General features: G+C 42.5%; 1 protein-coding gene across 2 annotated transcripts; it reads left to right on the top strand.

Moving 5' to 3' along the window:
- Positions 1–305: 305 nt before the first annotated feature.
- On the top strand, positions 306–27,425 carry LOC147625512 (uncharacterized). 2 transcript variants are annotated; one of them, XM_086817014.1, is made up of 3 exons: positions 306–608; positions 14,784–15,088; positions 27,339–27,425. In XM_086817014.1, exons 1-3 carry the CDS (start codon positions 417–419, stop codon positions 27,403–27,405), a joined length of 564 nt encoding a protein of 187 aa, XP_086673140.1. In that variant the 5' UTR covers positions 306–416; the 3' UTR covers positions 27,406–27,425. The 2 variants fall into 2 exon arrangements, with proteins under 2 accessions (XP_086673140.1, XP_086673139.1); XM_086817013.1 differs by lacking the exon at positions 27,339–27,425 and adding an exon at positions 16,899–17,221 and having other exon boundaries at positions 310–608.
- The last annotated feature ends 299 nt before the right edge of the window (positions 27,426–27,724 follow it).

Genomic DNA, 27,724 nt, shown 5'->3' with positions numbered 1-27,724 from the left:
GGAATCTCATTAATCCATTCATGCGCGTCACTAAATGACAAGGCATTTCGCTACCTTAAGAGACTCATAGTCACTCCCACCATTTACCCACGCTTGGTTGAATTTCTTCACGTTGACATTCAGAGCACTCGGCAAAAATCATATTGCGTCAACATCCGTGGGACTTATTCTCGTGGTGGCTAGACTTTTTGGCGTGGGACTTATTCTCGTGGTGGCTAGACTTTTAGAGAGAGTGAGACTCGGAGGAGTTTGGTTTTGGATCTTGTGAAACTTGAGATATATAGAGAGAGAGAGACTCGGTAAGTCGGCATCTTAGATAACCCAACTTCCAAGTTCCCAAATTAAGAGAGAGAGAGAGAGAGAGCAACGAAGTGCATCAGTCGTTCTGCTGTTTGTAGAGAGAGAGAGAGAGGGGGATGGGTGTGCAGGGAGTGTTAGAAGGGGTGGGGTGGTGGTGGCTGCTGGGCGTGGGCATTCCTTTTGCGGGCTACTCCATTCCCTTCGTGCTTGGAGACTTCAATCTCTACAAGCATCTCACCATTGCTGCTCTTGCCGGTCGCTTTGATATTGCTGGCCTTCACATCGTCGACCACGTTGCCCTTTGGCAGGTTCTTCTCTCACCTCTCAATTTCACTCTCTCTCTCTCTCTCTCTCACACACACACACACACACACGCACACACACTCACGAACAGTCCTTAAGTCCTTGAGTATGTGTTTTTCTCTCTCTCTTAGTTAACACACACACACAACACACACACACAACACACACACGTAGGAATCTCTCTCTTTCATGTACACAATATACAGAGTAATCACACACACACAACACACACACGTAGGAATCTCTCTCTTTCATGTACACAATATACAGAGATTACTCTTCTCTTTAGAGACTCTCTCTTCTCCACTGCTCGACAAAAACCTTTTTCCCTGCCCTTAAAAATAAAGGTTTTGAAAAATACAACCTGTATTTTGTGTTAAATTTAGTGGTTTTACGGGTAATATACACTAAAACTAATGAATTTCGGCCCTTGAATGTAAGGGCATGGTCAATATTCAGCCGGTTTTTCTGAAATCCAGTCGGTAAAATTACATGTAAATGCCGGTTTTGTCAAGCACTGCTGGCAGTAAAATATCTTTTTAGGGTTCAAACCCATAAAAATATCAAAAAGCCCCAAGTGCTCACTTTACAAGGACGTTAGCATCAAGTCCCTCCATGTGCTTATGGAGACTAAGCACCACTATCACCCAGCTCCACCACTCGTCTTTGCAAGAGGCCATGAATGTACAAACACGACTAGCTCTACCACACACACATGGTTATTTCGTATAAAATAGCAGCATTTCAACCTTCATTTCACTGTTTCAAGGTTGCCTACAAGAAAAACCATTTTTAGCTAAATTTTGTGTGCAAGATACACCATTTTTCGCTGAAGTATATGTATATTTATAGATGTCGTTTTCTTATATAGTAGGTAAATTTGTTAAGCTCCTCCTAGTACTGAGGTAGCACTCTAATAGTGGGCGAGGCTCAGCTCTTACATGGTTTAACAAGTATGAGATATTGCGCCCCCCCCCCCGCGCCCCCCCCTTTCCCGTGACGAGGTTCTCGTCAAGCGAGGTCATCTTGGACGACGACCCATCTCTGTTTGACAATGGAAGCTCATGTGCATACAAGACTTGAACACGAGTTGTAGTCTTGAGGGTGGACGGAATCACGCATTGAGACTCCGTGAGAAGTGGACCGAGTTCGTGTGCATACGAGACTTGAACACGAGCTGCAGTCTTGATGGCGGATGGAATCACGCATTGAGACTCCATGGGAACCGCGGCCTTACCATGTGAAAGGATTTCATGTGGTGTACGCCTTAATAAAGGCAGGTGGGGGCGAGGCGTACAGAGGACACATGGGTGTATCTTTTCTGCAGAGAGAGCGAGCGAAGAGCAACACACTGGAGTCCAGCAGAGGAGCGAGCGCGTGAGCAAGCTGCAGGGGTGTATGCGAGCGAGCGCGTGAGCAAGGGTGCTCAGCTGCGAAGAGCAAAGCACTGGAGTCCAGCAGGCTGCAGAGACAGAGAGCGCAGAAGGCTCGCATGCAAGTGTGTGTGTGTGAGTAAGTGCATGAGCAAGCCTGCAAGCGAGCAAGTGTGTGTGCAAGCCTGCAAGCGTGTGAGCAAGCAGGCAAGGCTGTGCGTGTGCAGAAGGAGGAGGTGTTGACCAGCTCGTGCGCGTGTGTGCGCGGCTGCAAACAGCCGTGTTTCTCTTCCTAGGCTGCAGGGCAGCCGCGTCAGCAAGCTTGCAAGGCTGTGTGCGTGCAGAGGGTAAAGGTGCAGGGCAGCCCACATGCGTGTGTGCGCGTGGCTGTAAACAGCAAGTCTTTCATCCAGACTGCAGGGCAGCCGCACGAGCAAGCATGCAACAGAGTCTACGAGTAAGAGCGTGAAAGCAAGCCTACGAGAGTGTGTGTGAGCAAGTGCGTCAGTAAGCAGGCGAAGAAGTGTGTAAGCAAGCGCAGGAGCAAGCTTGCGAGGGTGCGTGCGTGCAGAGTGTAGAGGCGCAGGGTAGCCCACATGCGTGTGTGTGTGCAGCTGTGAACAGCCGAGCCTTTTATCCAGACTGCAGGGTAGCCGCGCTTGAAGAATGTGTGTGCACTGCCTATTCTCTGTGGCTATGTTGGAGTGCAACAGCAGAAGCATTGTGTGGTAAAGCAGAGGCTTGTGCAGGTGAAGCAAAGGGGCTGAGTTGCAGAGGCGATTCGGATTGCTGTAAGCAATGTGCAGGTAAAGAAAAGATGGCAATGTGCAGGGGCTGATTTTTCATCTACTCTCTATTGCATGAAGCGGTTCCTACACGGAGTTGCGGAGGCGATTCCAAGGCGGACAGCAGAGTTGCGGATCCTACACGGAGTTGTAGAGGCGACTCGCACGCGGACAACAGAGGCTTCCGTCGGCCACACACCATGTGGTCTGACGTACTTTTACAGTGGTTCTCACCCGCGAGGTTTCCTTTAGGTACTGAGTGCAGGGTGCTTGGTTGGTTTCATGGTGTATTATTTATTATGTTGCCATGTATAAACAAGGATCCTCTTTAGTGAAGTTGTCTGGCTGTTTGTGGAAGGGCGTGGCCCTTATGTTCATGCTCCTTGTGTGATGATTAGTCTTTGCAGTTTGATGTTATACTCTATGATGCTGTGTGTGTGATGTGATGAAGCTGGCTGGCTGGTCTGGTTTCTTATGGGGAGTAACTAGTGGGGCTTGTGATTCTTTCGGGCCAACACGGTGAAGTAGCGGGTAGCTTTTAGGGAAAAAGTGAGAGCGCTGCGGACCCCTCACGTGGCAGTGGTATTGGAGCGATTCAACCCTCGAACTAGCTAGGGCTACATACATTACAACATGGATGAGAGTGACATCCAGTCCGTGCATGGAGGAGATGCTCTGGACCATGAGCTAGAATGGGAGCCTCGAGAGGCTCTACCCCAAGCTGCGGCATCTGGCTTGGCGGGCAGACCACCACCAAGAGTTCCCACTCAAGCAAGGGTGTTGTAGTTGGAGAAAAGGTTGCAGACCCTTGAACAAAGTGCGGATGCCTTCAAACAGGAGGTCATCTGGCTGGATGCAGCTTATGCGAGTGCGGTAATGGAGGTGGCCGCCCTCAATAGGCAAGTGGCAGATTTGAAGATCAAGGTGGCGCAATTAGAAGGAGAGGTTCGGGCCAAAGCTGGCTCGTCCACAAGGGCAATCAAGCCAAAGGATCCCGAGCCCTTTGATGGCACACGAGAGGTGAAGCTCTTGCAGAACTTCTTGTATGACTGTGAGCAATTTTTCAAGAGTGCCAATCTTACTGCAGAGGCAGATAAGGTCTTTATGCGACCACCTTTTTAACCAAAGATGCCAAGCTTTGGTGGGGTAATTACGTGGAAGATGTGGACAACGGAAGAAATACTTTCGCTATTTCGACATGGGATGAGCTGAAGGCAGCTTTGCAGAAACAATTTCTGCGCATGAATGCCGAATGGAAGGCAAGACTGTGTGGGAGAATGAGAATTAGGGTTAGGTTAATTCATGTGGGAGACATACACAGAGAAGAACAAGGGAGAAAGAGAGAGAGAGAGAGAGTTGTGGGGATAAGTCAACTCATGAGGCATGAGTGTGTGACTCCCCTATCACACATGTATATTGCACTAGTACACATAGTGCACTTAGTACATTAAAAGTACTAAGTGTACTATGTACTATAACTTATGGGCTTGTACACACTATAAGGGTGGGCATAACGCCTTTACCCCAACAACCTCCCACTTAAAGGCAAAGTGCCCTTAAGTAAAGGAAAAGAAAAAAATCAGCATGTACATGATAATATACAAGGCCATATCAAGGCTGAAACTGGCCTCATCCAATGCCCATCAAGTGTCTGCAATGAGCAAACCGCTCCGGAGGCAAACTCTTTGTCAACAGATCAGTCGGGTTGTCATCCGTATGAATCTTAACAAGCTGAATTTGCTTGTTCTCTATCACCTCTCTGATGAAGTGATACTTCACATCCACATGCTTCGTCTTTGCATGAAAGACAGGGTTCTTTGCCAACTGGATGGCACTCTGACTGTCACAATGCAACAATGGAATATCCCCTGTATAGCCCAAATCAACCACTAACCGAGATAGCCATAATGCCTCCTTGCAAGCCTCTGTGGTGGCTGCAATATACTCGGCCTCTGTAGTAGATAAGGCAGTGCACTTTTGCATCCTGGATATCCATGACACAGCACTTGCTGTGAATGTAAATACATAACCGGTAGTAGGTTTCCGGTTATCTGGATGACCGGCATAATCCGAATCCGTGTAACCATGCACTAATGCATCCTGTTTGCCAAAACAAATGCACATATCCTGTGTGCCCTTCAGGTATCTCATGACACCTTTCACTGCTTCCCAATGCTTCTTGCCAGGGTTGGCCATGTATCTAGAAACCACTCCCACTGCAAATGCAATGTCCGGCCTAGTAGCAACCATGGCATACATGAGACTGCCACAAGCTGAAGCATACGGAATCTTGGCCATATCAGCCCTGTCACTATCCGACTGTGGGCTGTCCATAGCACTGAGTTTCACATATGGAGGCAAAGGAGTACTAGTCTTCTTCCCCCCATCCATATTGAACCTCTGCAAAACTTTGCCAATGTATTCCTTCTGAGACAAATACAACACATGCTGATTTCTGTCCCGAAGTATCCGCATACCCAAAATGTGATTTGCATCACCCAAATCCTTCATATCAAAGGTTTCATGCAGCCTCTGTTTCAAGGCATCCATCTCTTTACGAGATTTCCCGGCAATCAACATATCATCAACATACAAGATGAGGATCAATAGACTGCCATCCAAAGCTTTCTTGGTGTACAAGCAGTGATCTATGTCACTTCTCCTGAATTTCTGGGATTTCATGAATGTATCAAATTTATGATACCATTCTCTTGGTGCCTGTTTGAGTCCATAAAGACTCTTTTTCAGCTTGCATACAAGCTTCTCCTTTCCACTTACTGCATAACCCTCTGGCTGTTGCATATATATCTCCTCATGGAGATCACCGTGAAGAAAAGCAGTCTTCACATCCATCTGAATCAAGTCCAGATCATCATGCGCAACCAAAGCTAACATACCTCTAAGTGTGGTCATTTTGACCACTGGAGAGAAGATCTCATCAAAGTCCACACCATATTCCTGCTTGAAGCCCTTAGCCACTAACCTGGCTTTGTATCTTGGCTTTGCATCTGGTGCAACTTTGAGCCTGTAAACCCATTTGCATGGCAAAACCTTCTTGCCTGCAGGCAAATGCACCAACTTCCATGTTTCATTTTTGTGCAGAGAATCCATCTCTGACTTCATGGCACGCTCCCATAGAGCTTTGTCTGCCCTCTGTAAAGCCTCCTTATAACATGAGGGCTCCCCACAGTCAGTGAGCATCAAGTAGTCAACCCTTGGAACAAACCTGTCAGGGGCTCTGGAGGGTCTAGTGGACCTCCGTACCCAATGACCATCATTTGCAGGTTGCTGTCCAGCCTGCATATCACCCATTGGTGGCTCCTGTGCCATGCCATAAGGCTGAAATATCATGCCCGGTATCTCCTCCAACTGTGGTATATCCATAGGGATATCTTCTGCCATCTCTGGCTGTCCATTTGGGCCATTTTCAGCACCATTTACGGGCTGGTTTTCCTGCTGTAATGGCTGATTTACAGCCCTTTGTTGTTGTCCATGATGTCCATCATCATCAAAGATGACTCTGCCAGGCTCCTGTTGCCTTGCAGGCTCCTTATACATGCATGTTTCATCAAAAATGACATCATTGCTGCGTATGATCTTTCTATTCATGGGATCTCAAAGTCTATACCCCATTTCACCTCTGTCACCATATCCTAGGAATATGCATTTGTGAGACTTAGGATCAAGTTTGGTGCGCATTTCCCTGCGTATGTGCACGTACGCAACGCAACCAAACACTCTCAAGTGCTTGTATGACGGAGGCTTCCCTGTCCATACTTCTTCTGGCACTTTCCCACCAAGCCTCGTGTTAGGTGACCTGTTTATAAGGTGAACGGCTGTCATAACAGCTTCAGCCCAAAAACCATGAGGTAATGCAGCATGTGACAACATAGAACGGACCTTCTCCTGAATGGTCCTGTTCATCCTCTCTGCTGTCCCGTTTTGTGGAGGATCATAAGGAGTAGAGAGCTCTCTCTTGATGCCTTTAGCATCACAAAAGTCCTGAAACTGTTTGGACATGTACTCTCCACCATTGTCGGAACGCAAAGCTTTCAGTGTTTTGCCAGTTTGATTCTCAACAAGAGCAACAAACTTCTCAAACACTGAGAATGTATCACTCTTCAAACGAAAAGGATAGACCCACACCTTGCGTGTGGCATCATCAATAAAAGACACAAAATATTTTGCCCCTCCCAAAGAAAGCTGAGGCATCTCACATACATCTGTATGCACAAGCTCTAATTGGGCATCTTTCTGTCCAAGAGCTTTCTTGTGGGGGCACTGTAGTTGCCTACCATATATACAATGCTCACAAAACTGAAAACTTGAAAACTTTAGAGAAGGCAAGTAACCCAAACGAGACAATTGCTCCATTCCTTTGACACTCATGTGTCCCAACCGGCTATGCCACATAGAGATTTCCGGCAGCTCGGTTGCATTTACATTAGCATGGTGACAAACACCTGCATGCATGAAGTAAAGAGTGTCCAGCTTAGAGCCTTTGGCAACAACCAGTGAGCCCTTACTAATTTTCCACTTTCCACTACCAAATGTGGTAACATAATCAGCATCATCAAGCTGTCCAGTAGAAAGCAGATTCTTCTTGATCTCAGACACATGCCTGACATCATGGAGCATAAGCTGTGAGCCATCTGAAAACACAAGCCTCACATCACCTCTGCCAAGAATCTTGCATGCATGGTTATCACCCAAATAAACCACTCCTTCATTGCCAGCAGTATACCTGACAAGCAAGTCTCTGCAACCTGTGACATGAAAGGAGGCACCTGAATCAATGATCCATGAGTGCATACCATGACCACTTGTAAGAAGTGAATGGGCATCAAGTGAAGAAGTAAATAGGACCTCATCCTCACTGCCACCTGCATGTGACACATTAATTTCTTCAATCTTGACTCCACTTTTGCCCTTTGGCTTTACATCTTTGGCTTCATCTTTCTCTTTGTCTTTGCCTTTTCCCTTTTCCTTTTGATCATTTTTCCATTTGTAGCATTGCTTTTTAATGTGTCCCTTCTTGCCACAATAATGGCATTCCAAATCCTTTTTGGAGCGAGACTTGCTCCTTCCCCTTTCTTGGCTTTTCCCCCTTTGCTGGGATCTCCCACGTGCATTCATTGCATTGGACTTTCCAACAGAGTTGTTTTTCCTGTTCATCTCTTCTTGAAGAAGAGCACCCTCAACATCTGCATATGACAGCATAGCATGCGAATTGCTAGTGGCTGTCCTAAATGTGTCCCAACTCTCTGGCAAAGTGCATAACAGAAAAGTGGCTTTGAACTCATCGTCCATTGCCAACTTTTGATTAATGACCTGGCTGACAATACCATTAAACTCATTTAGATGGGCTGTCATAGACGCCCCTTCCTTCATCTGAAGACCTATGAGTTTCTTCAACCAATACACTTTGCTTGAGGCACTTTGCTGGGCATACAAGTCCTGCAATCTCTGCCACATTCCCCAAGCTGTCTTCTCTTCACGAATGCTGAAAAGTAATGAGTCTGACACAGACAACATGATAGTAGATCTTGCCAGCTCATCCATATCTTCCCACTCTTCAGCAGTAAGAGAAGCGGGCATTACACCCCTTTCTTTGATAGGCTTGTGCTGCTTTTTCTGGAGCAACACATTGTAGCACTGGGTTTGCCAAATATCATAATTATGCGAGCCTTCAAGCTTCTTGATGTGAAGCAATGAAGAGCTCTCACTTGTGGTTGCCATAGCAATATGCAACCTGTCAATGCCTGACTCCCTGCAAAATGTGCAAACACTGCACCAAAAGCACACAAAGTGCTCACAGTTGTTCTCCCAAGCTTTATCTCCCACTGCGGAAGCACAAATGCAACTTTTCTCCCACTTTATGTGATGAAATCACCAAAATCTGGTTGCTGCATATTTTGGACAGCACCTTAAATGTGCTCTGTTGCCCTTCCAAAGTACTGTACGGCAGTACCAAGTGCTCACCAATGATGTACCAAACCTGTACCGGCAAGTACAGCAGCTGAAATTGAACCTTTTGGTCACTCAAAACAGTGTACAGCCATGCCAAAACTTGCACAAAGCTGTGCCAAATCTGTACCAGCAGGTACAATAGCAATAAATGCTCTCCTGGCTGTCCAAATGAGTGAAAATCAGACTTTTACAGTCCCGAACACCGCATAAAACAGTTCCGAACAGAAATTGGGCAAAAGCCCCTTGACTGCAAGCTGATTTTTGAGGATTCAAGGCATAAATGTCTTGCCTGTTGCTTTGCCAAGCTCAACAAGCATACGAACTTGAAAAGCCCCTTGATTTAAGATCAATTTCTGATCATACATGGTACATTGACGCACATGAAGGCATCCAGAGTGTTCACGATGCTTCCCCCTGGCCACATATACATCAAATACATGAAAGCCCCTTGATTTACAGGCACATTGAGTGCTTGTAAGGCATCAACACATTATCCACAGCATCAAATGCGATTGCCTGCATGCAAATCAACTTAATCGGCACAAAAGCCCCTTGATTTGCACTGCAATTTGCTGCAATTTTGCCCAAATGTGCGATTTTTCACATCATACAGCATGTATGAGTGCTTAATTGCACAATTACATCAAAAGCCCCAAATTTCGACATTCAATTTCGTGCAAATTGATCCTGATTGTGACCAATGTCCTGCAAATTGATCCTGATTGTGACCAATGTCACCCAATTTTGCCAATTTTGCTCAAAATTGAGCAATTCGACACCTGTAACTGCTCAATTGTTGATTGTACTTGCTCAATTGCAAATCCCAAAAAAAAATTGAGGAAAATACCTTGTAATTTTCTGATTTTTCTTTGATTTGTAGGTGGGTTGATGAATTTGGTGCTGATGCTTATGCAGTTGCTGCTGCAATTGTGCTATGCTTTTGCAGAAGGGGTGATGAAGCTGCTGTAGCTGTAGTTCATGTACGGATTTTGGTGATGAATTTGGTGCTCCTCTACGCCCAGCCTCTCGGCTGCATCCAGTACTGCAGGGCAGTGTGTAGGCGGCAAGGTAAATCTCTGCAGGGCAGCGTGGAAGTCCTCATCATGGTAATCGATGCACAACCTGTAGCGAATCTGCCCACATGCGTTGCTGCGCTGACTGGTTGAGCAGCTTGGCTGCGCCTGCTGGGCAGCGTGGCTGCGCATGCCCTCTCTTCAGAGTTGTGCGCTGTATACAGGTTCCGCCCAACGTGTGCTTCGCCGATGATTAACACGCCTTCGCCTACTTTACGGCTGTGGTAGCCTTCGCTTCACGCTTTTGCTTCAGTGGCTCGCTGCTTTCGCTCAACGCTCACTCACGCGCTACACGTGTTCTTGGGTGTCCCGCTTGCTGTGCGCTTGTGTTCGCTACTTTGCTGCGATGCCTGTTTCGCCTAGCGCCAGCCTGTCCCCAGCGCTACACGCTCGCGAATTGCTGCCCAACTTATTGGATTCAACGCTTCAGTCTCCTAAAGGAGAGAGAGATCGTCTGCGCATACGCTGACAACTCCCGGTTCTATTGGCTGGCGCCTTCTCGCTTTCTCTTCCAGCGGCTGGTTTCCTTAGCCTCACCTGCTGGTGTTTGTTGTGGGCATGGCTTACAGGTCAGCAGGTTTGATCACCCCTGGCCTTCTTCTTGGCTCTGATACCAGTTGTGTGGGAGAATGAGAATTAGGGTTAGGTTAATTCATGTGGGAGACATACACAGAGAAGAACAAGGGAGAAAGAGAGAGAGAGAGAGAGTTGTGGGGATAAGTCAACTCATGAGGCATGAGTGTGTGACTCCCCTATCACACATGTATATTGCACTAGTACACATAGTGCACTTAGTACATTAAAAGTACTAAGTGTACTACGGCGGGTGTGGGCACATCTGCGAATGGAGGCAAAGATAACACCAAGAGTGGCTTTAAGGGTAAGAGGTCTGATTGTGAAGGTGGCGGAAGCGGGGGCACTTCCACATCAAAAGAGACCAGCAAAGAAGCCAGCTCTTCGAAGAAAGGAGGATCAGGCAACGGAAAGACGTGAGTCCTCAAGGTCAGGAGCGGGCTCAAGCAAGTCGACGGGAAAAGCGAAAGAGGTGGAGTGTTTTATTTGCAGTGGCAATCATTATGCTCGTGATTGTCCACCTAAGCAAGCTCTAGCAAAAGCAAAGGAGTGTGGGATGAAGATAGAAGCGGATCCCGGATCCGTGATGAAAGCTGTGAATTCACCAGACAAGGAGGTCGGGAAGAAGGCCAAAAGCGTTCCAATTACTGTGGGCGAGGTTACTCACAAAACAGACTTCAGTGTATGCGAAATGGACGATTTTGACATTGCGCGTGGGCAAGTTTGGTTGCAAGAAGCTAAGGTCTTGATCTCTTCCTATTCGGAACAGCTCCTCCTCTTGGGTGATTCAAGGATAAGGGTAGTGGGGAGGCTACCACAGAACAGCCAGCAACATACCCCAAGCTCTTATCAGCCCTATAACTGAAGCAAGCGGTGGGCAAGGGTGCTCAGCTGATTGTAGCTACCTTGGTTGACCATAAGCATCATCCTCTCAAGAGATCTCGATGGAAAGAGGCTCCGGAATTGAGGAGGGGGGGAAGGAAATGTGACGAGGTTCTCGTCAAGCGAGGTCATCTTGGACGACGACCAATCTCCGCTTGACAACGGAAGCTCATGTGGACCGAGTTCGTGTGCAGACGAGACTTGAACACGAGCTGTAGTCTTGATGGTGGACGGAATCACGCATTGAGACTCCATGAGAAGTGGACCGAGTTCGTGTGCAGACAAGACTTGAACACGAGCTGCAGTCTTGATGGTGGACGGAATCACGCATTGAGACTCCATGGGAACCGGGCCTTAGTGGGTGCATTAAGGTTCAGTTGTGCAAGTGTACCTTGGGCAGCCTTACCATGTGAAAGAATTTGATGTGGTGTACGCCTTAATAAAGGCAGGTGGGGGCCAGGCGTACAGAGGACACACGGGTGTATCTTTTCTAGAGAGAGAGAGAGAGCGAAGAGCAATACACTCGAGTCCAACAGAGGAGCAAGTGCGTGAGCGAGCTGCAGGGGTGTATGCGAGCGAGCGCGTGAGCAAGGGTGCTCAGCTGCGAAGAGCGAAGCACTCGAGTCCAGCAGGCTGCAGAGACAGAGAGCGCAGAAGGCTCGCATGCAAGTGTGTGCGCGAGTGAGCGCGTCGGCAGGCCTGCGAGCGAGCAAGTGCGTGTGCAAGCCTGCAAGGGTGTGAGCAAGCAGGCAAGGCTGTGCGCGTGCAGGAGGAGGAGGTGCTGACCAGCTCGTGCGCGCGTGTGTGCGGCTGCAAAAAGCCATGTTTCTCTTCCTAGGCTGCAGGGCAGCCGCGTCAGCAAGCTTGCAAGGCTGTGTGCGTGCAGAGGGTAAAGGCGCAGGGCAGCCCGCATGCGTGTGTGTGCGCGGCTGTAAATAGCGAGACTTTCATCCAGACTGCAGGGCAGCCGCGCGAGCAAGCATGCAACAGAGTCTGCGAGTAAGAGCGTGAAAGCAAGCATACGAGGGTGTGTGCGAGCAAGTGCGTCAGTAAGCAGGCGAAGAAGTGTGTAAGCAAGCGCAGGAGCAAGCTTGCGAGGCTGTTTGCGTGCAGAGGGTAGAGGCGCAGGGCAGCCCGCATGCGTGTGTGCGCGGCTGTAAACAGCCGAGCCTTTTATCGAGACTGCAGGGCAGCCGCGCTTGAAGAATGTGTGTGCACTGCCTGTTCTCTGTAGCTATGTTGGAGCGCAAGAGCAGAAGCATTGTGTGGTAAAGCAGAGGCTTGTGCTGCAGGTGAAGCAAAGGGGCCGAGTTGCAAAGGCGATTCGGACCGCTGTAAGCAATGTGCAGCTGAAGAGAAGATGGCGATGTACATGGGTTGATTCGTCATCGACTCTCTATTGCAGGAAGCGGTTCCTACACGGAGTTGCGGAGGCGATTCCAAGGCGGACAGCAGAGTTGGGGATCCTACACGGAGTTGCAGAGGCGGCTCGCAGGCGGATAGCAGAGGCTTCTGTCAGCCACACACCATGTGGTCTGACGTACTACAGCGGGTTCTCACCCGCGAGGTTTCCCTTAGGTACTGAGTGCAGGGTGCTTGGTTGGTTTCGTGGTGTATCATTTATTATGTTGCCATGTATAAACAGGGATCCTCTTTGTCTGGCTGATTGTGGAAGGGCGTGGCCCTTATGTTCATGCTCCTTGTGTGATGATTAGTCTTTGCAGTTTGATGTTATGCTCTATGATGCTGTGTGTGTGATGTGATGAAGCTGGATGGTCTGGTTTCTTATGGGGAGTAACTAGCGGGGGTTGTAGCGGGCAGCCCCTCAATGCAAGCTCTCGCTTAAGGTGGCACATTCCATTGGTGTGTCAACCTCCTCGCTTCCTCGCTGCACAAAAAAATGGTGTATACCTTCTTCAACCAAAAGCCATCAAGATTTGTATACCTTTATTTTATTGTATTAGATTTGCAACCCTTCTCTTGAGGCATAAGCCATTAAGATTTGTATACCTTTATTTTACTATGCAATTGAGTTTGCAACCCTTAGTTATTCCCCTCTCCACTTGTAATGCATCAAGATTACCTTTTCACTAGGCAAACATAGGCATGAACAAATGCTATAGTCAAACTCTTTTTGGGGAGAAATTGTGGGTTAGTCCTTAGTTTAGAGGGGTACTCTTCTAGTTGCTACATAATTTAGAGGCTGGATATTAGAGAGGCGACGTATGCACATATATTTGATGATAGAAGAAAACAATTGCTTCCCTAGACCTCTCTCAACCAATGAAATTTAACATATTTTGCCCATCTTATGGGTGCGGATGCTACTCTTATGCTCCTTGTATAGTGTGTATTCAAAAACATATACTTCCTTCTTTGTCTTGCCACTATGCTATGCTTATTCTTCCTATATGGTGTGTGTTCAAGAAAACACAGTTCCTACTTTGTCTTGCCACTATGGTCACCTCTAAGCACAACCTAGCTCTTTGTCATGAAACCAAAAGGACACAAAACGTTCAACAATCTATAAAAAATGCCCTCGAAGGACTATATTGTTAGCCTTGGTCTTGTCAAGGACACAAAAACTCATGCTTTTGAAGTTTTATTAAAAAAACAGAGTGTCTTAAGGGGTGATTGACTTTTAGCACTAATGTATGTGCTCTCAGGAAGTAAATGTTCTATTTTTCTAGTTGTGTGATAACTAATATGTGCATTCCTAGATGTCATGCCTTGACGTTGCTTAAGGTATTTCATCTCCTTGTTTTTTAGATGATTTCGTTATATGTGCCACAAAATAGTTCATAACTTGTAAATAGGGAGGAAGTATGATCCGTAATAATGCATCATATTCAAGTGAGTGTAGTAGAACAAGTACTAAAAGTTAAAAGTCCTACACGGTTGGCATGCAACTTTTTCTTAAGTTTTACCAAGGGGCTTGTTATAGTTTGGTGGTAGTCCAATTTGTGAAGTGTTTCGTTTTGCCAAGTCCCTAGTCGTGGTGGGCGTGAACACTGTTGGCGACCTCGATTGAGGGGCGGTGTGGGTGAGTGAGTGTGTGTGTGTGTGTGTGTGTACACCTCCCTCCCCCCCCAAAAAAAAAGCTACACAACATCGGCATTTTTAAAAAAGGGGAAGAGCTTGTTGCAACTCGTGAGAGCAATTTGATTGTCTCTCTCTCTCTCTCTCTCTCTCTCTCTCTCAAGATTGGTTAGCTCACGGAGTTTGTACTTAACATGTTATTTGCTTGAATCCCACTCCACTTGGATAGAAATATGTGGTCTCTTTTTGGGATCATTACTGCAAGATAACAAAGATCTCTCTCTCTCTCTCTCTCTCTCTCTCTCATGTGGTAGATTGCTTACCTAAAGGAGTTGCTATTCAACATGTCATGTGTTCAAATCCTACCCCCATCAAATAGATCAAATTACATAAAAACGTTCTCTCTTTCGTTTTGTAGGATAAGCACGTTTTAGCAAAAGAAAAAGGCAAGAATTGTATTAATTATTATGGTGGTCGTGGTGCAGTTGCATTCTCTAGCAGGTCTTGTGTTCTTGTTCGTGGCACCATTTCAATTCAACTCATCCTTCAGGGCTCGTCACTTCAAGCTACATCGACAGATGGGGTATGCATTTGTGTGTGCATCCCTTTTTTTAGCATTCACGGGTTCAACCACCATGCTTGTCAACTCCGAATTTGGGACTTTGGGACGGCTTTTTATGGCGATTGCGTCCATCACTCTCCTCGTATGCCTTGCTCGTGCTGTGGCCACAGCTAGAAACAAACAATTTCAAGCGCATAGGTGTTGGATGATTCGCACTACTGTCATGGGGTAAGCATTATCTACTCTACTTCTCACAAAAAAAATTCACATGACCTTTTTAAAAATACAAGCATTGTGTTGGAGCAAGTGCTTAATGTGTGTGTGTGTGTGTGTGTGTGTGTGTGTGTTGGAGGGTGGGGTTAGGGTATCATGATTGATCCCTCCCATTTGAAAGGATGTTGCTTGATACCAACAAAAAAAAAGCCTTGCATTACCAAAAAGGAAAATTATAAAAAATCATTAAAGCCTTACATTACATATGAGGGACAATTATATACTTGGATTAGCCCAAAGGGTAGAGTCAACCTCTCGCTTGGGAGAGGCTGTGGGTGTGATCCTATAAGCTTTCCTCAAATTCAAAGGGTAGACAAGAGAGCCTACCCTTGCACATATGGAATGTAAATATCTATGCAAACTATTCTCATTTTAAGAGGGTGGAAACAAGGCATCCTACCCCTATGTATATGCAACATAAATATCTATACAATATTTTTATGTGTGTGCTTGTGTGTGGACGTGTGGGCCAAGCTTTTTTCCTTTTATGTATGTGTGTGTGGATTTGATGACGAAAAAAGAGGGGACAATCACAAATGTTTTTTGAAAGTAAGTCTAGCCCTCCTCACATAATTTGCAATTTGAAGATAGCCATATTGGATTCTTATTATTAAATGATTTGTGCCTCAGAAGTTGGAGCCTCATAATTACATTGCATGCATGAGTTCGAAAGAGAGTGGGTTTGAGATATACTTAGGCATGACCTAATGGGTGTTTGCTCATAGGAGTTTGGTAGCTTTATGAATAGGTAATTACAACTATAAGTTTGTCATTTCTTCAAAGTGTAGAGTTTTAATACACAAGTGAAATCCCAAATGTTAACCCCTTTAAGGATCATTTTTGGAAGGGTGGCCTTGGATATTCGTTGAATTTCAGATTATAATATTCTTTTTCTTTGACATCTATCTAACAAAATTTACTCAATGATCTTTAAAAAGTGGATCTTTTCCTTCGAAGAGTAAAAATTTGTCTATCCTTGAAAAGTTTAGCAATTTTGCCTTTCAAAAAGTTAGCCCATCTTTGGAAGGATTATATGTATGATGTGAGGCCTCAAGAAGAGTATCAAGTACTTTTATGAGCAGCCTTTAACAAATGGCAAGGGCATACCTTACTTGTAGCATTCTTCATTGAAGGCAAAAGAGCCACCAGTAGATTATTTCTTTGTGATCATTGAAACCTCACAAATTGATTTTGCCCCACCAAGTATGATTTTTTAAATTACTAGCTAAACCTTTGAAATCTAATTTAGCTCTCCTTAAGTCCTTAGGAATGACTAAAAGCTGATTAATAGGTCTTTGTAATTATTCTTCTTGGTGTTCAAATTTGAATTCAAGGTACCTAATGATGCTAGTGGCAAAACAAGAGGGGATTGGTTGCATAGATGCCTTTAGAAAGATCATCGTCAACAATAAGAATTAAACACATAGCATTTCTTCTTGGGATCCAAGTATGAACTCCCATAACTAGGGTATATCTTGTTGCAAATAGCTATAAGAGAGGAGAATGGCTACCCAAATCTAGATTGAAATGTTGGCAATGAATATCAAGCTCATGGGCTTGGATTCAATATATGAACTTTACAACAGTCCATTCTAAATAAAGAATAACAGCACCAGGGAGTTGAGGTTTTTGGTGATTAAAATTTAAATGTGATCAACCAAAGTCTTCTCTTCCAAAAGGACTATAGGGTTTTTCGAAATTTGTATTTTAATGTCATTTCAATGGTAATGTTAGCCTTCTAATTGGTTACAATGCACATGAACAGGTACGGAGTTATAAATTCACGAATTGTTCTAATGGTTGCACAAAAGGGTCTTGGTTTACCTGTTTTGAGTGTTGCTGACTACTCCATCGCCATCTCTTGGATAATGGGTGTTGTAGTTGTTGAGTCCTACATCCAAAAGTATTTGAAAGAGAAAAGGGTAGAGTAGGTTTTTTCCTGTATGTAAAAATCATAACTCATCAACTTGATGTTTTTACTCCTCCACACTCGCAATTTTTTTTCCTTGTAATATTTAGAATTGTTCAAAATCTCATCCTTATATAACGTTGTATATATGTGATCAGTATGACCTTTTTTCATGGGCTCCATCCTCTTTAATAACCCCCTTGCATCCATCTCTCTCTCTCTCTCTCTCTCTCTCTCTCTCTCTCTCTCTCTTTGTTATGTGCATATGCACACACACGCGCGCACACACACACATACACACATATTTAGGTTAAGCTAAATTAGGTCTCATCAAGATCCTTCACACACCAAATTAGACTTCCTTTTTACTTATCAAATTTGAGGAACCTAGTTGAACCCAATGTTTTGACTTGACGATTTAAGTGGTATATAAATGTTTCTTGCAAAAGGATTCTTCCTATAAAATTGTATTGTTGAGATTGTGAAGTAATGGCCTTTTGTTTAATTTTTCATGTTTGGTAATAAGCCGTGTGTTGCATGAAATTTTGAAGTGTAATTACATAACACACTAGCAAAAGAAAATGTTGCATTGTGAAGTCATGCATTTTTCTATTTCTTTTGACTTCTCAATCGATGAGAAGTGGTGTATTTTTTGAATTTGTAATCTCTCTCTCTCTCTCTCTCTCTCTCTCTCTATATATATATATATATATATATATATATATATATATATATCTTGCTAGCCTAATATCTTGGAATGCTTATTCTTAACCTTTTTCTTCTTGAAGGAATGTAACAACATGAAAAAATACGAAAAGTGATATCGACTAGATCACCATGTGAAATTTCTTTCTCACCTACTAGTCTCATGATATATGTAATTTGTGATGTCATGGAGATCATTAGATATAGTGGTTTCGTGTGGAAAATATGATGTTTTTGCTATCCTAGACTCTTGGTGATCATGTGCTAACTTCTAAAGACTTATCAAATAGGCATTTATGTAGAGGCATTCATGATCTGCAAGGACCATTACATTTGGATCTTCAATTGTTACTGGGGTCCCTTCCCACCAAGAAAGTGGCGATAGATTTGCAGAGCTCATTGAGCTAGATATAGAAGACACATCTTCGAACTCAAGTGAAATATCTTGTGTATTGGAAAGCAAAGTATCTGTCCTCATGGATAACTTCTATGATTTGGAAGTACAAACTCCACCACCACATGGCCAAGTGAGGTGTCTGTAATTTGACATATGGTTCAAATACATTAGGCATAACAAATACGGAGCCAAGCTATATGTAGACATCTTGAACTGGTTCACAATGAAAATAGAGGATGTTCCATTCCCCTTTGCATTGGAGGTATGGGTCAACTATCAAGGTGACCAGTATATGAGCATAAAAAAAGGGAGATGCTTTATGATAACACCTTTCTTTGAGTCTATGATCTCGACTAGTGTTACCTATCATGAATCGGAGGGAAGAGAATTTGTTGCCAAAAATCTTTCAAGGATCTGTTAAGGAGCATACGTAGATCGACAATTGCAAAGCGTGGATTATGCACCAAGTGTACCACCACTACCAACTCAAGGGCAAAACCTTGCAACAATTGCTCTGCTCCCTCAAGGTTTGCAACGGAATCCCAATCGTGTTTTATCATCCCACCAAATCCTAGGGATGTTGCCCACTTTGCATGCAGTGCTTCGTTCAAATCTGGGAAGAACACAAGCTTCAAAAATTGCAATCCCTTTACCTTCTCTTTGCCCATTGTTTGGTGGCCGGTGATTTGCTATTAGAGGACACTATTTGCTCTGTGCTTCTTGCTTTCACGGGTTTTGTTCTTGGAGTCCTTGTGAGATTCTCTTTGTTTTTGTTCATTACTTTCGTATCCATTGGTGCCACAATTTTCGAGGCGTGATGATTTGCGCTTCTTAATCTATGTATCGTCCTTGAAATTTTCTTCATTAAGGACCGTGATCACGTGGTTACTCATGATAGGGCTATGGTCTTGAATTTTGCTACATTGTTTTCTTTCGGGTCTGCTTTTCTTGTATGGGGTTCTCCTGAAGTGAGTGATAGCTAGCTATACTTTCTTCTACCATTGGACTCTATTTTTGCACGTCTATCTCTGCATCTTGGACTCGGATGCCAAATACTTGTACAATGTTTCTTTTTCTTCTGAAGAAGAGTGATATGGTTTCAACCTATAGCCATTTACCTTGTTGACGCGCATTGTGTCGTCATCAAGGTTCTTCAACGAGTCGGTGCTTGGAGCTACCTCTTCGTGAATAATACAAGGTCCTACCCATCGTATTTTCAACTTACCGGAGTGTGGGCCCAACCTAGAGTTGAATATTAGCACTTTGTTCCCCTTTTTGAAGATCTTAACTTTTCCATATTGGTATGTCCAAGCTGCATTGCTTTCGCAAAATATACACTCTCCTGCCTTGTTTCTTCTAATTTGAGCAATTCCTATACCTTGCACCTCTAGGATTCCTCCATGAGTAGTTTCTCGTGAACTACTATCCTCAGGCTAGGGACCACAAATTCCATGGGAACAATAGCCTTTAATCCGTAAGCCATCTTGAATGGTGTCATCCTGGTGGTGACCTTGTTTGTTGTTCTAAAGGCCCAACAAGGCACTATCTCATTTCCGATCCTAATCTTTTTGGTTGGCCTCCACCATTTTCTTTAGTATTTTGACTAATATTTTATTTGTAAACTCTGCCTACCCATTACATTGCAGATGATAAGTGATAGATTTTTTGTGTGAATGATCATGTGCTTAGTGATGAGCTCATGCATGACTTCATTGATGAAGTGCTTTCCTTGATCACTCACTATTTCCACTAGGCATCCAAACCTTATTATAATATTTTTATACAAAAACTTGGCAACTTCTCCTGCTGTGTTCCCCTAGAGTACCACAGCTTCTGGCCATTTGGTGCAATAGTCTGTTGCTGTGATGATGTAACAGCATTGTGTTTCTTTTGCCCTGGGCTTGATTGATTCCACAAAATCCAATCCCCACTTCATGAATGGTTGCAACGGCAGGCCCGAATGTATGGGCATCCTAGTTTTGTCATTGGGTTGGCCCATTCACTACCATGTCACAATTCTTTGTGAAGATGTGCACATCTTTGTTCATTGTGGACCACCACAACCCTACTTGCAATATTTTCTTTAGAGTAGTTTTTTTTCCCTGATGTCCTCTGGACAATCCTTGTGAGCCTCGATTCGTATTTGCCTTTTCTAACGTTTTGGGGCACACCTCCGGAGTATTTGATCTATTCCTCTCTTGTACAATGCTCCTGCCAGAATAGTGAAATGTCTACTTCTTATTGCTAGCTGTCTTCTTTTATCATGGGACCATTGTTTTGGAAATTGATAATCCATAAAGAAATTCCTCATATTTTCATACCAATCTTTCCTTGTTCCATTGGTAATGGAGAATAAACTAGCATCCAGAAGTTCATCAACATCACATCCTCTTCTGGGCTAGTTTTCCAAGCGTGATAAGAAATCAGCTACTCTATTTTTGTTGCCAAGTGTGTGTTGCAAGACAAAGTCAAATTCTTGCAACATCCATCTGGCCATCTTTTCTACAAAATAGACTTTATTAATTATGTACACCCATCAAGGCCTAGTGGTTTATGTGGAAAATAAACATATTACCCAAAAGTTAATGCCGAAACTTGTTGGCTACATAAATCATTGCCAAAGCTTCTCTTTCAGTAGTGTTGTAATTTTTCTCAGCTGTGCTTAGAGTTTTGCTTGCATAGTATATTGGTTGCATGAACCCGAAGTCCTTTTCTTGCATTAATGCTCCTCTAGCACCCTCTCTGATACGTCAGCATACACATGGAAAATTTTATTCCAATCCGGGCTAGCCATAATGGGAGCAGTTGTAAGCAGTACTTTCAACCTTTGAAATTATGCTTGCTGGCATTATTGCGTCCATGTAAACATCACGTCCATTTTGAGGAGATGATATAGGGGACTTGCTACATGAGCCAAGTACTTGAGAAATCTTACGTGGTGCCACTTTATTTTTCTTATGAACCTCTCCAATTGCTTAAGGTCAATTGGTGTGTCCATTTTCGTGATTGCTTTTACTTTATCAGGGTCTATGGTTAAGCCTTCTTTCAAGATCATATGCCCCAGTAAGACTCCTGACCTCACAACAAAAGCACACTTTATAGGATTAGCTTTAGTCTTGTATCCCTGCATCTCTGCAAGCACAACCTTATAGATGCTTGGCCTTTTCTCCTGCCACACTAAAATCATCCGCAAAGACTTTCATGAAGTTCATTAGATAGTCATAGAATATTTTTTGAACCATCCGCTGCCGCCGCTGAAAGGTGGTGGGGGCATTCTTTAGTTCAAACATCATAACTGTGTGGCTACAAACACTCTCCATTTTGTTATAAGGGATTTTTTGTCTTGATCTTCTAATGCCACTTTTACTTGGTTGTATCCACTAAACCCGTCTAGGAATGTGTACATCTCCCTTATATAGATACTTTCTGACATACCTATCAGTGTGCATTCTCATACCATTATATTGCACCGCTCCTATCTTCCACAGTGATGGCGATACGTAAATTTGCCTCATCTACCTTTTGCAACATTATTCATGAGCGGAGGCCTTCGAGGTTAGTTCCCATGTCAATAGAACTTTCAAAGAAAACTTGAAATGAAAAAGTTAACAAACCATAAAAAACACTAAACTCCTAAAGAGCGGGAGGTACTTAATCGCTATGCCAATGTGAGGGGGTATTTTGAGTCCCAAAACTCTCTTTTTACATTAAAAATGCTAACCATAAAGCTAATCTAATATTGGCCTTGGAATCACACACCCAACCCAATGTCCTAATCTAATGGATTTGTAACCAAGGGAGCCTAACATGTGACCCAATGCTCAACTAAAGACTCGATGCTCAACTAAAGACTTGATGCTCCCCAGCAGTAGTAGCAAAGCTGCACCATTATTGGGGTTGCCATAGCATAACGGCTTTATCCAACAATCCTCATAATAAGAAGAGTGTCTATGGAGAGCTTAACCCGGCTAGCGCATGGAGGAAACCTCACGTTGTCAAAGCAAAGGAATCTCTAGCATTGCACTTGGATAGCCTAACGGTCACTTCTCCACTAACTCAATTGCACTAATTGAATAGATTAGCTATGGATAAGCTAGCCCACTAACTGTAACTGACTCAACCTCACTCTCAAATAATGTGCTAAGCTATTAATGATCACATTCAAGAGCCCACACACACTCGATCGAAGAAAACATTGGCTATTAATTTATTCTCTTCACCCTATGATTGCCCACAAGTGAAATAGATTAGTTAATGACCCCACAAGTACTAATCAAGAAAGTTCACCCTACTTCTAATCAAAGCAATGAAGGAATGAAATAGCACTCAAAGACAGGCCTTCCTTCATCTAAACATGCCCACACATACATACAATGATTTAATGCAAGCCCAAATGCTAATACACTCAACCCACACCACTCTAATCAAAGAGAATAATGAAGAAAGCAAGCAAACCCATACCACTCTAATCAAAGAGAACAATGCTAATCAACAAAGCAAGCAAGCAAGCACACGCACATGCATCAATTACTTGATCACACATAAGCAAAGAACGTGCATTGCTCACATAACCATTGTAAGAGTGAAAGAGAAGAAAAGAGAAGCTATTGCCCACTTCATTAATCGAATAGATCACTTACAATGAGAGCTCGAGCTATGGAAGCTTGAGGTAAGCTTAGTATAGAGGAGAGCTAGACTTGGAGATCTCTTTGAGAGAAATGACCAAAATGCCCCTAATTTCTATAAAGATTATTCACTTTTATACCTAGGTTCAAATAACTTCAGCTTTTCACATGTGAGTGGACATTCTTTAAAAAAAATGATAAATCACATTAATGGGCTAAGAGTATTACAACTTGGAACTCTTACAAGCCCACATTCTAGCTTAATATGTATTTACATTGCACTTAGGCGAGATTTACTTGAATGTGGGAAAAGCCATTAAAAATAGTTTCCTGCATTCCCATTCCTATTGCTGCTTCCTCTTTTCTCTTGTAGCTCTCCCTCTCTTTTGGCATTGATTTCTCTTAATCCTCAGCCTTGTGCCCACACTTGTACATGTAGTCTACTTTCCATTTCTCCCGAAACATTAGGACTACAATATCAATTTTCAACCACACAATCTTGGACTTAGCTTATGTTTAGGTAAACTTTTTATTGCCTTGAGTACTGTGGCACCTTATGCTAGTTACACAAGGTCTATCCCATCTAAAATTAACAATCTAGATGACTCATCGATAGCTCTAATGAAGCTCAAATTTTGTGGGCAGATAGGTCATATAGTGTTATTCATTATTGAGTTGTTAGTTTTGACAAAAAGTGTATGTACAGCTCAGAAAGTTGGTCCATCGACAATGTGTTACACCTTGGGCTACATGCACAATCTACAATCCCCCACGCCCTAGGCATATGCCCTAGCACATTTGATAGGAAGAAGTAGAATCCTAAATCCTGGTTTTTCCACATTTGTCAATGGGTCATCCAAAGAGTAGATATACACTCTACAGGCCAATGCATACCATGTACAATACATTTTCAATCATATAAATGCAAAGAACTGCTTTTCACATTCCAATCTGTAGCTACTACAAGCCAAAAAACACAAAATGAAGCTGAAAAATACCTATGTGAACCTACTTTTTAATTCTATCAATTATAGTGTGCCTAATGGACTCTAAAGCTACACTATGTAAGACTTTTAAACTTGAATTAAATTTTGAAATGCCAAAGTGAATAAAGTTCTAAAAAGCACTGATCTACTCAAGAGAGAGAGACACTCAACTGTTATGCCAAAGTGAGGGCTTTTTGAGTCCGACAACTCTCTTTTTTGCATTAAAGACACTAACTACAAATCCTAATCTAATATTGGCCTTTGGATCACACACCCAATCCAATGCCCTAATCTAATGGTTTTGGGATAAAAGCAGGAAAATGTGATACAATTTTAGTACTTTTTGGGTACTTCAAAAGTAGAAAAAGAAAGAGGTTTTTGAGTTTTGAGAATAGCACCAATGGCATTACCAATAGCCTTAGAAGTACTTATGTGCATAAATTACACTTCTTAATACTATTACACATCTTAGATTCTTATATACTATGGTTAGAATTGACTTTCTCTAGCACCTTCAAGGTACTGTCCAAGATAGTCAAAACTATACCACCTTTTCTTGCTTTCACCCTTTTGCAACCAATGAAGCAATCTACTACCCAAAGCAAACCCAAGACTCACTAGCTTAGATTAGAGCTCCCCATCTGTGGTGCCATTGTTAAGGTCACCATAGCCAGTGGCTCTAACCCAACACTCCTCAAATAAAGAGCTCGACTTAGGAGAGCTTCGCTTGAACTTGCTCATGTAAGAATCCACACCTTGTTAGAATGTGGGAATCTTTAGCTTGCCCTTGGTTTGACTCTAGATGACTCCACCTATCTAACGCTTCACTTATTGAGTGGATTAGCAATGAATGTGCTAACCCACTCACTCTCTTGTCTTACCCACAACACTCAGAAGCAATGTGTGATCAATGATGAAAAGAGTACTGATGTGAACCCACAAGCATATATCAAAGGCCCACATGCACTGTCCTAGCCTCCTTCTTCAAATGGTTGCCCATTATTGAAAATGAGATTAGATTAGCACTTAAGACCAATTTTTGCCCTCTTAAGCCTAATCAATACAAGCATAAGCAAAAAAGACTTCAACCAAGCATTCTATTCATTTCTTCATTTACATCACTATTGCAAGCAAGGCAAATTCTCAAGTATGCCCATGTCAAGATTAATCAAGTACACAAGTATTCAAGCATCAAGCATCCACTTCATTAATCAAGCATACACTAAGTATTAAGCAACTAATTCATCCCTTCAAGCAAAGCTTAACACAAAGCATACATTGATTGAATTGTAGGCAAAAAGAGAGAAGCCATGGCAATACTCTATTCATCATAAAGATTACAAGAGATTGAGTTTAAGCAAGAATGCTTGGAGCAAAAATGGCTTAGAGAAGAGACAGTGATAGAGAACTTCATTGCGTAAGCTCCTTCAATATAGATACACCCAAAAAAGAGTCCCATTCTACTAGCAATGCCCACATTTATAGCTCAGCTTCCAACTTTAGCCCTTTTCACATTTGGGTGGACAAAACTAGTAAAAAGGATAATGCCCACATTTATAGCTCAGCTTCCAACTTTAGCCCTTTTCACATTTGGGTGGAAAAAACTAGTAAAAAGGATAATGCCCACATTTACAGCTCAGCTTCCAACTCTAGCCCTTTTCACATTTGGGTGGACAAAACTAGTAAAAAGGATAAATTTAAAAGGAGATAGAAATAGTTGAGATTGTAATGGGCTTCCATTACACCTATCCACCACTCGCATGGCACTTTGATGAATTTTCACTATGTGCTCAAAACATAGGATCAAAATTTAGTAACCAATTCTCATAGCCACTTCCTACTTTCCAATGCTTCTCTCTCTTCATGCCATGGCTTCCTCCATCTTCAAGTTCTTGCACCTATTATCCTTGGCTCATTGTTTCTCCCAGAACATGGATCATTAACTAGGATTTTTAGGTACTTCCACACACTATAAAGGCCTCTAAAGGCTTTAAACATGATACTTGTTACTTATTTTGCAATATAGTGCTTAACAAGTTGAGTGTTATTATCAATGCTCATAACTATAAACCATCTAGAGAGATATCATCTCACTAAGAGGGTTACCCAAAGCATGAAAATACATTTAGATGTAATAGTAAGAAACAATCCAATCAATACGAGAGCCTTCCTTAATTGAAATTTGCTAAGACTAGTGCTAAGCATGTAATTGGATACACTCCTTTTACCTTCATTTATATGGTGGCCTTTTTCGCAAGTTGTATGCCAAAAGGTGCCACATGCAATATCTTTCAAGAAAAGAGAGTGAGGTTATCTTATCATCTATAATAAATTTGAGATTTAGTGTTCTCCTTCAGGAAGGAAAGTAAAATTTATTTGAGAAAAGAATGTGATTTAGACAAAATTTCAAATTTTGAAGTTAGAAAAAATGTGCAAAACTTTTGCCCACAATATTGTGGCCCATTCATAATAATTTGAAGGTCATGTGTGGTAGGGGAACTACCTCTTAGCATTCAACCTAGCACTCAATTTCTATCAGCAAATAATGTTTGATAGCTCAAATTAATCATTAAAATAACACATATGATCACCAAGAGTTTAAGATAGCAAAACGATTCTGTTTTCCACAAGAAATCGCTATATTTATGGGGTCTCCATGACATCATAAATTACATGTATCATGAGACTAATAGGTGAGAAAGCAATTTCACATGGTTATCTAGTCCATACTTCACTTTGTGTACTTTTTCATGTTGTTACATTCCCTTCAAGAAGAAAAAGGTTTAGAATAAGCATTTCAAGATATTAGACTAGCGAGATATATATTAAAAAAATTATATATATATATATATATATATATATATATATATATATATATATATATATATATATATATATATATATATATAGAGAGAGAGAGAGAGAGAGAGAGAGAGAGAGAGAGAGAGAGATTTCACAAATTCAAAAAATACACTTCTCACACCAATTGAAAAGAAATAGAAATATGCATGACTTCATAATGCAATATTCTCTTTTGCTAGTGTATTGAGTAATTAACTTTAAAATTTCAAACAACACACCGGTTATTGCCAAACAAGAAAAAATAAAAAAAGGCCATTACTTCACAATCTTAACAATACAATTTTTTAAGGAGAATTCTTTTGCAAGGAACCTTTACATCCCCTTCCTATACTCAAGTCAAAACATTGGGTTCAACTAGGTTCCTCAAATTTGACAAGCAAAAAGGAAGTCCAATTTGGCATGTGAAGAATCTTGATGAGACGTAATTTAACTTCACCTAAATGAGAGAGAGAGAGAGAGAGAGAGAGAGAGAGAGAGAGAGAGAGAGAGAGATCAGTGCAAGGGGGTTATTAAGGGGGATGGAGCCCATGACAAAAGGTCATTCTGATCACATATATACAATGTTATATAAGTACAAGATTCTGAACAATTCTAAATGTAACAAGGGAAAAAAAATTTGCGAGCATGAAGGAGTAAAAGCATCAAGCTAATGAGTTATGATTTTTACATAAAGGAAAAAATCTAATCTACCCTTTTCTCTTTCAAATACTTCTGGATGTAGGACTCAACAATTTACAACACCTATTATCAGGAGATGGCGATCGAGCAGTCAGCAACACTCAAAATAGGTAAACCAAGATCCTTTTGTGCAACCATTAGAAAAATTTATGAATTTATAACTCCATACCTATTCATGTGCATTGTAATGAATTAGAAGGCTTACATTACCATTGAAGTGACATTAAAATTTAAATTTTGGAAAACCATATAATCCTTTTGGAAGAAAAGACTTTGGTTGATAACATCGAAATTTTAATCACCAAAATCCTCGACTCCTTAATCTTTATTTAAAATGGACTATTCTAAAGTTCATATTGAATCCAAGCCCATGTGCTTGATTTTCATTGCCAACATTTCAATCTAGATTTGGGTAGCCATTCTTGGCCA

This window comes from Cibotium barometz, chromosome 23 (genome assembly GCF_041138505.1).
Source record: "Cibotium barometz isolate CiBa-2024 chromosome 23, ASM4113850v1, whole genome shotgun sequence".
NCBI classification, from domain to species: Eukaryota; Viridiplantae; Streptophyta; class Polypodiopsida; order Cyatheales; family Cibotiaceae; genus Cibotium; species Cibotium barometz.
Note: the sequence above shows the minus strand (reverse complement) of the source record. Positions and strands in the feature narration are given on the sequence as shown.